A 16,079-nucleotide genomic window follows, 5' to 3' on the forward strand; every position below is an offset into this window, starting at 1 on the left:
TCATCCAAATTTATTTATTGTTTGAAATCACTAAACATCTTCACTACTCATCATTCTGAGTTGGGCTGACATGGCAAATTTCTTCAGTAAATGTGTTTAGAAGCATATTTCAAATAAAAGCTTATAGGAGCAGTAACATGAAGTAACAGTATAAACACCACAGTAATATAATGATAATGACAACGACAACTGCTAAAGGCTCTCGGGTCACTCCCAATCAGACTGCTAAAGTCTCGAGATAGAACAAGTAACAGAAATATATAAATAATGCAGCGTTAGGTACTTCAGTTATGAAGCAGCGAGCACAAAAGCACTGAAGATTTTATAATTACACAAAATTCTACAGTCTTTGTTGCTTAAAAAACAAAAAAAAAAGATCTAGTGTATTTCATGCCTAGAAGTAGACTTCCTAGGCCCAAGTCAGTCTCTGACAATGGACGTGCCAGGGACCATGGGCAAACTATCTAATACATTAGAACACAGCAAGTGTTAGAGCCCTCAACTACAGTAAGAAACACTCTTGTTAATGTCTTAAATAACGCAGCCTCCTTTATTTGCTGCGGTCTGGGTGCTTCTCTTCCTCTGTGGTTTGTTTTTTAAACATAATACCCCAAAGCTCCCTCTGAAGGGCCTGCAGGTTTCACCACCCGCCTCCTCCCAACCTTTATGAGTTTAAGTTAACCAAGGAAAAAAAATGGCACAGCAAGCAGCAATAAATTACAGCAGAGTTCTCCTACCTAAGTTACTAAGAAAAGAAGGGCATAGGTTCATTTGTAAACAGRTGCCTTCAAGACACGCGTCTGACCACAACACTGGGAGCCACTGCCTTGCCAGGGCGTCCTGTGTGTGAGGGCAGCGCAGGCCCCACAGCTGCRGGCAGGACATGGGCTTCCCTGCGCCTTCCCGGGCCCCTTCCCCACTCAGCAGCTGCAGCGAGGGCTGGGCTGCCCACGACACGCAGAGGGGTCGTGTTTCCAGCTGCCAGAGCAGCCCTGAGCTCGGCAGCATGGGCAGCTGAGCAGGAGCCTGAGCCCTGCCCATCCACCGCTCCGAGACCAGGGATTACCAAGGGGGAGCACCAAGGGCTGCTCCTCCTTGGCTGGCAGCACTTTGTTGCATTCCCTGATTAACCCTCGCAGTGAGTGGGGTGGCCTCATTTTAGTACTAATACCACCGGGAGTGGGGAAGGGAAGCTCATTCCCAAGTCTTGAGCTTGTGTCCGGCGCTCCTGAAGGGCAGAATCTAGGAGGAAATCTACACAAGCCAGCAGCACAGCAAGTGTCACTGAGCTCAGCAGGAAGTCGTTTAGGGCAATGCAGAGAAACACGTGATTGGAGGTAACCATGCAGAGCAATGCAGGGGTGCTACGTGAACAGCACACACACACGCACGTATTTACACCAACACGATAGTCTGAACACTGTTCATTCGGACGCAGGGCGGCCGCGGCGGGCAGCAGCGCAGCCTAGTCGAAGTCGCGGTTGGTGAGAACCAGCGGGGCCACCAGAGTCCACACGTAGAGCACGAGGCCGATCCAGCTSGAGGAGATCTTCACCCACACCGACGGCCACTTGCTCGTCATGGTCTCGTAGGAAGAATCAGGACTGCGAGAGGAGCAAAAGCAGAGAGATCGCTCGCGATTTCTGCTGCAGGACAGGCTGGTGCAGCAAGCGWCTAGAGCAGGACTAGAGGCCAGTGCGGCGAGCCTCTCTCCAACGCTCCCCTCTCCCAGCACGTTGACTTGCACTGGGCATCCCAACCCAACGTCCCTGCCCAGCGCCTTCAGACCCATCTGCACGAAAGCTTCACTGGCAGCAACTGCCCTCCCAACCCACTGCTCCTGCGCCCAGCAAGGCCGGAGAGCCCCCCTGTGCTCCCCGAGCGGCAACAGGAGTCCAGAACCAGCTCTAGACCAGAGGACAGGTGCTCAGAACTGGGCTAGAGGGGTGACAAGCCGCGCCAGCAGCTTTTGCTTGGATAAAAACAGACAACATGAGAGCAAACAAGGAGTTTGCACTCCCCTCCCCACACATTTGGGCCAGGTTTATAACTGAACCAGCTGCAGTTGCAATGTTGCTATATGTGCAGTTATATCAGACAGGCTCATCTGGGTTACAGTTAAGTAACCGCAAGGACTCTGWGCACATCCCTTCCCACAGATGTGGRAAGACACACCTGATTTTCCACAGATGTGGAAAGACCCTGGACAGCATGTTAAAAAACAAACTGCCTTGTCAGAAGATTCCCCCTAGAAAAATGTATAAAATTGATATCATATTGACCCCAAACAAAGCCACAAAACAACTCCACAGCAGGACTATGTTAATTAAATATCTTTCYAGTTTTGCTATTTCAGTACAACATTTACTATATTAAGAGACTTTCAACCTTTCTAATCCTGGAGAATCTCAGCTCAAGCTGTTAAGAGCAGGTTAACAGAACTGAGCCACGAGCTCCCAGTTAGAGGCCTGCAGAAACACCCCCACAGGCGGCCATTTTACTGTGAGCACGTTGTGGGGGCAGTCTCCTGACCACACGTGGCAAGTGCCCGTTTTCTACTCTCCTCTTTCCTCTTCTCAGCACCAGACACAGGCCCAGTGTTTACTACACTCAGTGAATTCCTGTTCAAAAGTTCCTCTACTCTGCTCACCTCACCAGGAGGCATTTCAGCAGGTTCACCAGGGAACCGTGACAGTCGTCCAAGRCAGCAGACAAGAGCCCTGCAAACAAGGCTGCCCAACCTTCCGCTGCAGCTCGTCGGCACAGAGCAAGCAGGACAAGCTCCTGCTTTGGGAAGCCCCACTCCTGTGCTACCCACCCTCCCAGTCACCTCGTGCCTCCTCCTCCAGGAGGAGGCTGCACCCGCACTCCCTGCCCCCTTACCTGTACCAGTTGGTGAGGGTCATCATGATGTAGAGCGAGGCCAGGAAGAGCATGAAGTGGAAGAAGGAGTAGTTGTAGGTAACTCCGTCCCTCTCGTTGTCGACGGCCCGGTGCACGTCGTCGTCGCCGTCGAGGGAGCCGTCGCTGCGCGCGGCGCCGTCCTCTATCAGGGTGGACTCGTCGCTCGTCAGCATCAGCTTGTTGACCTGGCTGTTGTTGGACGTGCGGATGCTGCGCGCGGCGGGGAAGGACACAGCACAACTCAGCAGAGCAAGTCACGGCCAAGAAGAAAAGGGGTCATCCAAGGTAACGCATTTTATATGGGAAAGATCCATAGAAAAACACTGACCTTGAATAGAGCACGCACAAGAGGAACAGGATGAGCCCCACAATTCCTTGGGCATCCCACCAGTGAACCACGTGGCCCGGGGCGGGCGGCGCGGTGCTGTTGTAGCCGATGATGCTCAGCAGGCTGGGGTTGCAGCGCCGATCTGTCGCAGAGGGGCCAGCAGAGGTTAAGCAGAGCCAGGGCAGAACGAGCACCTCTCTCATAGCAGGTCACTCCGTGTCACCACACTGAACTCAATTTTGAGGTCGTGGCAATTCTGGGGTGTAAAAAGACTCTACAAACCCTAGCTTTAGCCTATGTATCTTTAGCCTATCTCTGCAGACATCTGTCTCTCTGAACAGATAAAGGAAGAGTATTTTTAAATTCTGTATTAAATTCTGCATCAAACGCTCTATACTCTTCCACCCCAAAATTAGATGCCACAAAAAAAAAAAAAAAAGCACCCTCTGTACTAAGTTTTCACATAAGAAATTCTACAGCTAGAAAGCAAGTTTGACAAAACCTCAAGAGTTAGAAACTGGTACTAAGTCAGTTAACACTCCCCAATCCACAGTATCTGATCCACTGATAACACAGATRGAACAGCTCAAAGTCACATAATGTTACTGGCCCATAAATACTGCAGTAATTAAATAAAACTCACATCTATGCTGTTAAACAGAAACACAGAAGATGGTCCATAATTAGGACCAAAAGGGCTGTTTYCATTCTAGATGGTAAAAACAGTGACATCAATATTTGGCAATTTGTTTTAAGCACTGGAATTTCTCAATRTTTTCTCTAAAGAGTCCAGTTGTTTTCAGACACAAGAATCATTAAAGGTTTTATCAACATATTTTCAGAAAGATCATTAATTAGGAAAACTATCAGCTGCACCTCAGTCAGCAGGGTTAGAAACTCGGCAGGGAGATRACAACACCTGGGGAGAGTTCCAGAGATCCATAAACTCTGCAAGTTTAAAATCACACAGCTCTACCAGTGATTTGTAAAAATCTTCCACACGTTACATGAGAAGAGTTGGGAAGTTCCCTCCGAAGGAACTCCATCCTCTTCAGCGTTATTACTAAGAGGTTTTGGGTGGGACAGAGGGTAGATTTGACTTCTACACGCAACATTTCCTAGTAGTTCATTCTATTATCGCCTTGCATAAAGGTAAGATTTATTACTTTTTGGGGTTTTTTTTTATACAAAAAAGCACATATTGCTGCTGCACTTACCTGGTTCATTGGTCATAGCTGACCAAGTCAAATACATTGTATAAATTGTGATCACAGAAGACTGCAGCAAACCAGATCTTGGCTGAGATTCCTTTAAAAATGCAGATGACAAAAAAAAAATCAAACTATTAATAGAGAGTTTCAGGTATGACCACAGGATGCATTTTTTGTTTGAAAATAAAAAGGATAGAAAGAAAAAGAACTACAACGATACCTGAATCCTTGGCAGGATGGACATTACAGAGGCACCAATGCAGAGCAGCATATTGACACTGATGAACGCCTTGTTTTCAGAGCAGCCTTCGGGGTGAGTGTAATAAACATAGAACAGCACAACTGCCACGAGAGACAGCAGGTAATTGGCAGCTGTAGCTGACAGCAGGGCTGGGAAGAGAATTAGAAAGCAGTTATGAGCACTGAAGTAGAAAGAAAAATGCATACAGTATATGCATTATATATATGCACACTATATATATATATATATTTTACTACACATTTAAGAACATCTACGGGGCTCAGAGAACACATGGGAAACCTAAAGCAATGTTTGATTCTCTGAGGCTCAGGCAAGGAATATGAAGAAATATGAAGAAATATATTTATATTAACAATATTTTGAAGCAAAGTTTAAAAAACAATAAAAAACAATGTGTCTAGGAGGGAAAAGCCATCTAACTTCCAAATTCCTTCTTATTTTAAACTGAAGTGGTCACTACAAGAAGTTTGGTTGTGTTTTTGTAGTGGCGAGTCATTTCAAATATGATGATTTAAAATAACATTTCATTTCTCTGGTGGGGTGATTTGCCCTCTTTTTCACTATCTTGGCCTTTCAATCACGGCATGTCTTAGAGAAGCGACCAATCAGCAAACATAAAGAAAAATCAGYTACTTGTGATGTTTCCACTCAACATTAAGTTAGGTTTATCTGTAATCAGCACTTACGTATAACAAAGTCTGCAGCCATAAATAAATAAATGAACCAAGAAGTCACAATTACTATTTCTCTGCTACCATAAATGGATGCCCTATTCCCTGGGATCTGGCCTTATTATTTAGATGTTGTCCCACCTGCCACCCAAAGGACRGCAAGATAACGGAGCTCAATGACCACCTTAGAAAAAACAACTTTTGCTCAAAATCCCTCTTTTGCAACCCAGTAAAATGCATCGCTYGGGAATTTGTGTACTCAGGGCACAATGAAACACAACTACTAGTTGTGACACCGTTTCCTTTACCTGCATACCAGCACCTTGAGTTTCCTTCCTCCATTTTTTCCACCCAAGATTCATTCCAAGAGTGGGCAAAGTCAATGAGCAAGACCAGCTGAATAAGAATAAAGCAGAAGGCTCCAGCCATGCCTACGTAAAACCACACTATAAAAGAGAAATAAAGCAAAACCAGTTCAGAACCATGGGTATCTTWCTCTCTCTCTCAACGTCTGTCTTTAAACAGTGTCAAAAGCTGCACTTAYGCAGCCACATTAAAAAAAATGTAAGATATGAGCTTGCATTTAATAATTATGATTGTACTATGACACAACAGCAGACAAATCTCTTACCAGTAGTAAAAGGTCCCTCCGGGATGAAGAAGGCTCCAACACTAATTGCTAAGGCTGTGGCAAATTTGAAGAACCAGAATCTAAGGAAAGAAAGAAAGTTGGGCAACCGTTACAGGCTGCGGTACTTCACCAAACGTCATTCGTGCACAGAATGCAGAGCAGGAAACTTTAAAACCTTGCCACTCACAACCTTATAGATTTACCATTTTTTTCAATCTTACTTCTTTGACATAAGACAAAGATCTTGGCTGCTTTATTACTATTTTGCTAGTAAACAATGCTCAAACTGTAGTAGACTAACACGGGGAATAGCACTTACCCTTCGTAACTGCCCTGCTGACAAATAACACAWGAAACTAGGGTGGAGTTTAACGGTGTGATTTTTTTAATTGCAYTTTCAGGGAAAGGAGTTTTTTCCTTTGAAGCCTGTATTTATGGAAAAAGTTATATATTTTTAATGGAAACACTGCATCACCACCCCTGAAGTTCATAACTTAGGTGACAAAACAACAGAAGCCCAGGCAAGATTTGAATAAAGTTGAAAGTTTTCCTAGGTAGATGACAAGGAAATRTTTTCAAAGATTCTCCCCGTGCCAAGCAGAGACAGTATTCAAATGGGCTACAAAGGGGATTTCTAACTGAAAAGCACCCAACAAAACCTGAAGACAGAAGGCAGGATTTTTGTGACCAGACAGGCAGCCCCAAACACAGGCCCTGCAGCAACCACAAATACCTCCTGAGGCAGACACAGCACGGAGGGAGCCTCGTGGCACACGCCAGGCCAGGAGCAGCAACATCCAACAGCTGCCTGGCTCGCTGCTGTCCCACCTTTTCACATACTTTGGACACCATCACGTGATGGCAACTACACTCCAGAGGAATAAACTTCAATTGTGTGGAAGAGGATTATGTGAAATGGAGAATACGGGAAGAAAGCATCACAGCAGGATACACAAAGAGTGCCCAAATCTAGCTGCAAAGCTGAAGAGTCCATTCTATAATCCATGCCCTTCTAAAGCTAGCTTTCGAATCTATACATGGGAAAATTTTGTATCAGTTTCATCCTCTGTTAGAGGAATAAGCACAGGTYCCACTTTGCCCATATTTTATCTCTAATCCCAGCCCTTTGCAAAGGCTCTTCAGGCTCCATCCACCCAGCCTGCAGAACATCTGCAGGGCGCGCTCAGACCTGCAGCCCCAGCAGCTGCCCCCTCAGCGCGAGCGCCCATCCCCGGGGCACACGGACCGACCGACCGAGTGACTCCCGGCCTAACGCAGGAAACGCTTCTACCTGCTGCTACAAAAGCAAGTTGCCTTGCACACGCTGCCATCAGGCCACATCTACAAGCCTTAACTTGAAGGCAGGTTCAAAGGAATCTATGGACAAATTCCAATTCTCCACATCATTGACAGAAAGATTAYATTGTGCAATATTACAGGAGATTCAAATTACCAAACTAAAAGCTATGGTTTTACAGATGTTACACGACATAGGGCTGCTTCAGCTTTCACTACAAGGAAAAAGAGGAGCTTTAAGTTTCAACTGCTGTAGATGAAGAGAAAATAACCAAAATCAAGCAGCATATTGCTTAGTTACATATTTTCTTTCCTCAGTGCTTAGGTCTAAAGAAGGAGATGCTGAATACAGTACTGGTAAAATTGGTTTGGGAGTGATGCAATAGCAAACAAATTTATTTATTTTTATTTACTTTTTTAAGAATAACCACTGAAACACATGACAGTGATCAGCCTCCAAAAGGATTCTCAGATTCTAACACTTATTTTCTCTTCATCTACAGAAAGCATTTTGAAATTATTACTTATTTTATGCTAGAGATTAATATTCTTATAACACCAAATACAAAATCAGGTGACCTCTCTATGGCTCAGCTGGTCATAGCTCCCCATTAAGCTTAATCAGCTTGAAAAGAGCACTGRTCTGAGCAATCTGTGCTCACCAGGTCTAAGCATCACAAATGGTTTTAGGTACTCTCTGGCAGGTGCTATCTTAACAGTTTACATTTCCCTGGTTTAAGAGATTACCTGGCACATAAATTCAGCCTGAAAGAAAACCTGTCCTTGAGACAACCCACAAGCTGAAATTCCACTGTGATCTTAAGACTTAAAACCTTAGCTACAGCAGACCAGAAAAGGAGAATTTGCAGAGCTCAGAAACTGAACTTGTACATGTTTTCTTTATATAAAGGAAGAAAACAAAGACAGCAGAGGGTAAGGAGATAGGGAAAATAAACTGAATRATAATCCTACCCCTTTGTTCGTTTTCAAACCAGAACTGCTCAACTAAGAGCAAGCCCTTGCAACCGTGAAAGCCGAGAGAAACAAAATTCCTAGCGGACAGATGGGGCTTTTATAAGCAGAAAGATCACTGTGAAATGAAACTTAATACCGTTATGCACCTTTGAATTTTGTCATCTTTGGACAAAAGCAGAGCCTCTRTTCTTGGGAAGCCTCTGGATTTAGCCATTGTCATAGCCGAGACTCCTGGCAGCTGGAACTGACAGCTCTGCAGATCGTTTCCTCTTTCTAACAACTAATCTGGCACATCTAAGAACACAAATAGCTCTGAGTGCCCTCTACTGCAGCAAGGCTTCTAGCAACTAGGATTTTTTGTTGTGGTTGAGCATCAAAGCTGCTTAGCCACAGATTTTATATTCTCAGTAGTTGCATCACACACCCCATCTCAGTCCTCATTTTTGTGTCTTACCCGTTGTGCACGGCTGCTCGTGGGTCATTGCTGCTCTTCACTTTGATCATCAGCAGGGAGAAGAGAAGGAAGAACATGGCCATGCCRAAGCACACGCGGTACACGGCCTTGTAACCCACCAAGACGTCGCAGTTCACGCGCCCGTGCACGCCGGGGATGCTGGTGCCCAGCCCTCCATCACAAAACCCAGGAATCTGCCATCGACACAAGGCATTTCAGTGAACCAGAAAAGGTCTCACATCAGCAAAAACACAYCAGCAATTTACAACTACATTCGTTTTGTAGCTTTATGCAACCACGACGCACTGCTGCAAAACATGATAGTGAGCAGCTCTATAATTACAAGAACGGTCTATCCAGAATATTGAACTCATTTAAAAAACAACAAAAACCCCACTACGAAACCCTCCCCTATGGAACCGTAGGTTTCAAACCTTTCTGCTAAGATTTTTTTAATCTATTTCATAACTCTCCAAAGGAACGCAGTTTCCACTCTTTGACCTGAATAAGGAAATATTGAATAAAATAAGCAGGTACATTTAGCTTCACAACTGCTATCAAGTTCCCAACTTAAACAAAGGCAGCCTGCTTAAATCTCTTTAAAAGGGAAAGAACCTTCCTTCCCAAAAGTAACTTTATACAGGTGACTAGTATGGCTCTAATTTCAAGCTTTAATGTGGTTACTATACCACAGTGAAGAAACCTCTGCCTTCCTAAAAAGGATAAATCGGTAAACCAAAAGCATCTTATCTGCTAGAAAAAATTCAAGACAAAACAAAATAAGTGTTACAGTTCCACAGAATATGGAACTGAAGTTCAGTGAAACCTATAAGCTCTCCTGTAACTAACAAATTACCATAAGTTCATGCACAAACATACAGCCGAAGCATCAAACTGAATGGTGATTCTAAGGCACAGGTGGCAGCACAGCTGAAACCCGTGTTTTCAAGCTATCATTTAGAAGAGATCTGTGACATTTGTTTAAAAAAGCATGTTGGAAGTAACAGAAGCCAACCTTTTTCAGCTGCTCTTCCATGCCTGGTACTAACATCACGCAGGCAACGCTCACTCCAAGGAGTAGAAAGGCAGCATAAATCAGCCTGGTTATGGTGGAGTTGTTTCCACTGGGGCAGCAGCGGCAGAGCAGGCACGGGGCGCTTCCACACAGACATGGTATCTGACAGAGAAACAAAACAGAAAATTCTTTAGCATTCTTTATTACCAGATATCAGTCATTATTTGGGTTGTGTAGAGTATCAGAAGTTGTTACAGAAAACACCTCATCCCCCCCATCGTTAGTAAAGGTCAGGTACTTGCACATGAAACAGAGCCTCCTAACAACTTTGGTAGTTCTTAACAAACCCTGTGCAGCAAAAATTATTTTCCTGTCTCAGAAGTAATCCTCGACATTTCAGGGAAACATAAGGATTGGGATTGATCACTTGAATTTTATTTTAGTTACATAAGAATCACGAGTTGTTTCTTTTAACTACTACACCATGCGAGGAACGTTCCACAGCTATAAGGATTAGATGAAAATTCTGCAGAAAAATTCTTGGAAGTAACTGCTTCTCAGATACCTCTTCAACATCTGGCAGGGCTGGGCTGTGATCCTTTCTGGGGATCATTACATGGTAAAATTCACTTATATGGGGTAAAACAGTTATAAATTGCAGGAATAAAACAAAAATAAAGTACAGGTATTATCATTTCTACAAAATATCAACAGCTGAAGTGAACAGGARTGTTGTGCTATCATATATATTTTGACGAAAAAATGAATATACAGTTGAGAACATCCAAACAAAAAAAACTTCAAGTGGTTTGCCTCTAAAAAGAAAATTAAAGGAAGAGAGCAGATAGTGCTGTTTCACTGGAAAAAAAAATACAATAGCAATTTTACTGCCCAATGTGTGGCACTTCAGGGAGCGAAAGCATTGAGTTCCTCAAGCAAACACAAGCAAAGTGGAAAACAAAAAGGGAATGATTAGTTCAAAATGACCTTTTACGAACGTGCTTTATTTCTGCATGGAGAGAAATTATTTTGCCTAGAGAATTACAGGAAATCTCGATGAGGACTTAAAGTTTTTGAGGCCACATATTATAGAGTTTAAGTACAACCTACTAACGCGAGGACTACGCAGAGCACAGCTGTTTTCCCTGGCACAGTCACCACCTCTTTCCTTAAGCAAGTGCTGTTCTATTTCAACTACAACAAAATCCTCAACTCCTTAAAAATGCTGGGTAAAACCCAGCTTCTATTCTACCACATACTCAAGTACATCTTCATCAGGGGATAAAAACACAGGTGTGAAGTCACATCTTAAAAAAAAAAAAGAGTGGCCACATTGCCAGATGACCAATTCATGCCAGCAGAGCGACGYGGCAGGTGAGTGCCAGACAGGAGCAGTTTTATCATCTGACAKAGCAAATTCCAGAGAGCGGTGGCTGCTGCTGCTGGGAAGGCCTCAGGGCTTGAGCAGAAGGGCAGACAGACTGTGGGAATGCCCATGCAGAAGTCCTCAGAAAAAGGAGCAGGTTATCTGTTCAGACAGGCTCAATCAGACCCACATCCTAGAAACTAGGATGGTGTCCATGTATATGATATGTCTCTTATATTCAATAACTTGGCTTTTTTGATTTTTTCCCTTTTTCGAGGATGGAGAAGCTAAATATTTTCACTATGCTACAAAATCATTTTAACCAAGCAAACTTCGGAATTAAAAGCTGTGTTGCTAAAAGTGAGCCTATCTAGACTATGAAAATCCACTGAATATGAATATCTTTAACTTATGATTATCTGTAACTATTTCAGTATGCAAAAGATAACATATTGTCTTGTTTATCACCTCCACTCAGCATCATGGCAGCACAGTGTATGATGGTGTTGACAGCAAGCAACTACATTAAGGGCATCCATGTTTACTAAGTGGGAAACATAACAAATCCATGTATATATATATATATACACATGGATTATTTCTGCCTGCGCTCAAAACTTATGTGAGCTTACTCTGTCAGCAGTAGCACTTGTGAAGATACGATTGAATGAAAGGTTCAACTTGGCAGGACCTCAGCCTGTCTTTATGGGCTGCAGAAAACTCAGTGCAAGGACTGCCTGGCAAAAGAGTCACTTCCCTGAAGAATCCCTGTGACAAATTGCTTATTAAATGCTCTTAACTGGAGCAACTTCCGATTGCATCAAAGAACATGCAGGAAGTTCATACTGGCTATCCTGGGTGCTCCCAGGCACGCGGGAGGCTGCATGGCCTGAAAGGCGACCACCTCCTTCCCAAACACGGCCAAAAGGGAGCAGTGCGTTTCACCTACCCTTGTGTGCCTGAGCTCCAACGTGAGCTCGTGTAACATGCTGTCCCAAAGCAGCTCATCACCATGTTCTTATCAGCTGCAGTTAGGCGCACACACACACAAGAAAACTGATTCACACAAGTTGGCTGCTTCAGCAAGGAATCATGTTACAGCCTTGGAGTACCTCCTTCTTTCAGCAAACCAGAATATATATTACAACATAATATTATACTACTAGTGAAAAATGCTTAATAACAGATTCCAAGAAGAATGGAGTAGACAAGAACGGTATTCCGTCCTTAAGATCCACCTAATCAGAAAACAAAGTAATAGCACAGTTTGTGTAGATTTCTTTAAAGAGCACTTCCATAAAACAAAGGAGAAGTTTTCTTTTTCAGAAAAACAGCTATAGCACAAGCAGTGAGATACTGCCTAGACCAAGGCTTAAGTTCACCTTTCTGCTCAAGTTCTGCATAGTCATAAACGTGGACAGAGACCTACTCTTTGACGAGGTTTTAGTCTGTGCTCTTAAGAAAACTAGGATAAGAATTAATCATGACTGCAAAAAWTTTTTGCCATGCAATAGCTTTTGAACTCACTAACCAATTCACATTCCAGAAAGTTTTTAAGAAAAGTCAGCAGCTCAGGGGCGTTTACTGAGGAAATTGACAAAAAGATGACCCACATGCTTATTTTGGCAGTAGGAGCTGGAGAGATGAGTTAATTCATGCTTGCCAGAGCAGTCACTATTCTATAGGTCAGTGGAAATTGCAGGAAGAACATATAGTAAGATGAATAATGCAAAACAGAGGGAAAGGAAAAAAATAAAAAAAAMCACACAAATCCATTGAAAGTCAGGTGTTACTGCTTCACTCCCAATAAACTTTTAATAGCAAATGTAATCCTTTTAGGAAGGTAAAGACCATATGATTCTATACAAAAGTAACTGCATGCCTCCCACTACTCCTAGTCAGGCTTCAGCCACATCATCCTAGTTACATGCTTGGAGACCCTTTTGCCTGGTTAGAGAACACTAGGGTAAGGGAAGCAGCAGCTGAGCCGCCTCAGTACAAGGCAGGCAAGGCGCAGCTGGGAGAGGGGGCAGGAGAGAGGGATGCATGGAGGCAGTGGGGAGCAGGGAGCTGGCATTCCTAGCTGAGAGGACAGTGCTGCTGAGGACCTTCCCCCCAGCCCCTCCCCGGCTCATCCTTGCTCTGTTAAAGCAAAATGCAGCCTGATCAATGCACAGCTCAATGCAGGGCAGAGCTACATCCTGCAGGAACAGGATGCAGGGCTGAATCCAGAAGAAGCAGAGGTGGGAAGCCTGAGCTTGTGAGCGCTCTGTGCGGCACAGTGCCRGGCACTCTGCAGGACCCCGCACGGCAGGTTCCTAAGCAGGGACACCCTCCTGCTCCACTACCGGAGGCTCTCCCGCCACAGCCCTTCCAGCTTGTTTCCTGCCCCAAGTCAGGAACTGCCTTTGTACCAACACATCCTTACAGGGCAGAGATGCGGGAGGCTTCCTACTATAAGGACTACCAGAGGCTTCAAAGCATTTGTTAGCTGCAAATTTAATCAGGAAAAGTAAGATCAACACTTTTAAGCCATCAGGTAAAACAAGACAATACAAAAGCAAAAAAAAAAAAGACACTCTAAGTTAAAGAAAGCAAATCCAATTTAATCAGGATCACACACTAGTGTAAATTAATTTATTTAAAACAGTTTGCTGAACCTGAACATACTTCTCTGTACAAAAATGAATATTCAAGACCAAGGGCAGGTATACACCCCAAGCCCCAGTCAGTTCCTAGAAGGCCTGTTTATGTGCTTGGATGTTCAATCTATATGARGGCAAGTATTTTAATGAAACCATATAGTTACACTGTCACGGAGTATTTCACAGTAATTGAAAATTTTGAAGTTAACTGCATTCCGCTACTAATTTAAAACCTATCTGCCTAACTCATTAAGTGGTGTTTGAAACGTTAATTAAAGAGAGGTAAACACAGACAGTGTTTCCTTAGGTAATTAGTGTTTTAGGATCTTATTTAGAGACTTATCAGCTTGGAAGCTTGGCTTTTACCTAGCGCCTAATTTACCAATTCTATCATCATGCTGTCGAATTTAGAGAAGCAACTGGAAAATTAAATAGCATCTGTCTGGTTAAGCATCTTCTACTAAGAAATCCAAAGATCACACGTTTTGTTCCATTACAGCCCCAAAAATAGGAATATGAATCAATGAAAGATTTTATGAGACCGCTAAGTTTGCTGTATGGGTTCCTGGTTACACATATATAAATAATCCATTTAAACCAAGAACAATGCTATGMTTTTGACTTGGAAAGCTTTAGGTTTCTAAACCCTACTAGCATTTTCACCCTGGATGCCTGAGTCATAACCCACACAACTGCATCTATTTGCATAGTGAGCAGATCTGCAAAGACATCTGATAACTCAAGGATGATAACATAACACCACCTCAGTGAGGAAGACCCTCTGCGCACCACCCCTAACAACTTAAGGGTTTTTCTTTTGTTTTTCTCTACACAGCGTTAATGGCTGCAAGAACCATTCGGAACCACCACGTTTGAGCGTTCGGAAACGCGCGGGCGCTCACGGAGCGGGTGACATCACCGCAGAGCAAACGGCGGCTGCCGTCTCGGCGAGACAAAGATGCTTCAAAGGGCGGAGCCGCTCGGAGACCCGCGAGGGCAGGAATCCGATACTGCGATCGACGCAGCGGGGAAAAAAAATATTTTTTTCCTTTTTTTTTTTTTCCTGAAACAAAATTCACGCTATGTAGACTTTCGGTAATGTTTTTTATCCCCCCCCTTCCATATTTGACAGGCTATAAAGAAATAAGCATGAAAACAACGGGCTCCGCAACGCCCCCTTCCCCTCCACCCCCACCCCAGGTGACAGTCAAGGAGGCGCCGCCCCGCGGATCCCCGCAGGGGGGCTATTTGAGCGAGGGGCGCATCCCGGTTCCCCCTGCCCAGCGCGGGAGGCCAAGGAGCTCCCCTGAGGAGCGGGGGAGGCCGCGGCGCGGGCCCCGCCGAGGACAAAGGCGCGGGGGCGCCGCCGCAGGGCCCGGCGCCAGCGGAGGGCAGGGCAGGGGAAGGGAGGGAGCCGCCGCCGCCCGCGCTACGCACCCAGCTCGCCACGGAGCAGAGGCCCAGGACGCCGCCCATGGCGCGGGCAGAACGGGCTGCGGCTCCGCCAAGATGGACGCGCCGCCGCCGCCTCCCACGGCCTTGTTTATGCCTCTCCGGCGCTTCCGGGGGCGGCGCCGCGCGTCACTTCCGGGGGCGGGGCAGCGGCGGCCGTTGGGGCGGCGGTTGGGGCGGGTCTAAGGCGTCATGTGGCGCTGCCGTTCCCCTCAGAGATGGTTTTATGGCAGGAGGGGCTGGCAGCCTCGCTGGTGTGTCTGAGCCCTGCCGGGAGGCCTCGGGCCCCGCCGCCATGCTGCGTTGTGTGCCCTGTTGTGTGAGGGCTGCTCTCAGTGCGGTTTGCTCGTCTTCCTGGTCATTGTCAGCCTCCGGGGGCTTTGTTGGCCGTGTCACCCCAGGCCAATCTTTGTGATTCCCTTCCATAGCAGAAGCAATTAGCAGTGGTCACCTGTGTGTCTGTCACCTTGTGGGTTAGCTCCCCGAGGGAGTCACAAGTGTGTAAATGGGCCGGGAGTGCAGCTGCTCATATTCTTTGAGTCTTAAACATACTTAGAGGTGTATGTGAAAGCAGGGAGGATGTTGCCCAGACCTTTGGGTCAGCCTGTCCCGTAGCAGCTGTCAGTGCTTGGTTTGTTTTCCCAGCGTTTACCAGAACCATCTAATCAGTTGGAGCTGGGCAGGTGTAGTCAAGGTCTCACTTATCTGCGCTGTGCTTTTGCGTGGCCTTCAGCGTGTAGCAATAACGGTATAAACTTGTCAGCATGTCAAATGCTCCTGGTGACCCTGGGCTGACCAAGGAACTGGAAAAATGTACATCTTACTAATGCAAGCAATGTTAAGAACATCTCACCCGGAAAGCAAATACA

General features: G+C 45.2%; 1 protein-coding gene across 1 annotated transcript; it reads right to left on the reverse strand.

The window, feature by feature from the left end:
* Window positions 1-97: 97 nt before the first annotated feature.
* SERINC1 (serine incorporator 1) lies at window positions 98-15,338 on the reverse strand. The gene is made up of 10 exons (XM_026054573.1): window positions 15,196-15,338; window positions 9,748-9,909; window positions 8,733-8,926; window positions 6,008-6,087; window positions 5,685-5,822; window positions 4,664-4,833; window positions 4,450-4,540; window positions 3,233-3,374; window positions 2,884-3,114; window positions 98-1,604 (listed from the first exon to the last, which is right to left on the reverse strand). Exons 1-10 carry the CDS (start codon window positions 15,232-15,234, stop codon window positions 1,466-1,468), a joined length of 1,386 nt encoding a protein of 461 aa, XP_025910358.1. The 5' UTR covers window positions 15,235-15,338; the 3' UTR covers window positions 98-1,465.
* Between the last annotated feature and the right edge of the window lie 741 nt (window positions 15,339-16,079).

Source organism: Nothoprocta perdicaria, unplaced genomic scaffold (genome assembly GCF_003342845.1).
Source record: "Nothoprocta perdicaria isolate Ctin4 unplaced genomic scaffold, notPer1 scaffold_123, whole genome shotgun sequence".
Classification (NCBI taxonomy): domain Eukaryota; kingdom Metazoa; phylum Chordata; class Aves; order Tinamiformes; family Tinamidae; genus Nothoprocta; species Nothoprocta perdicaria.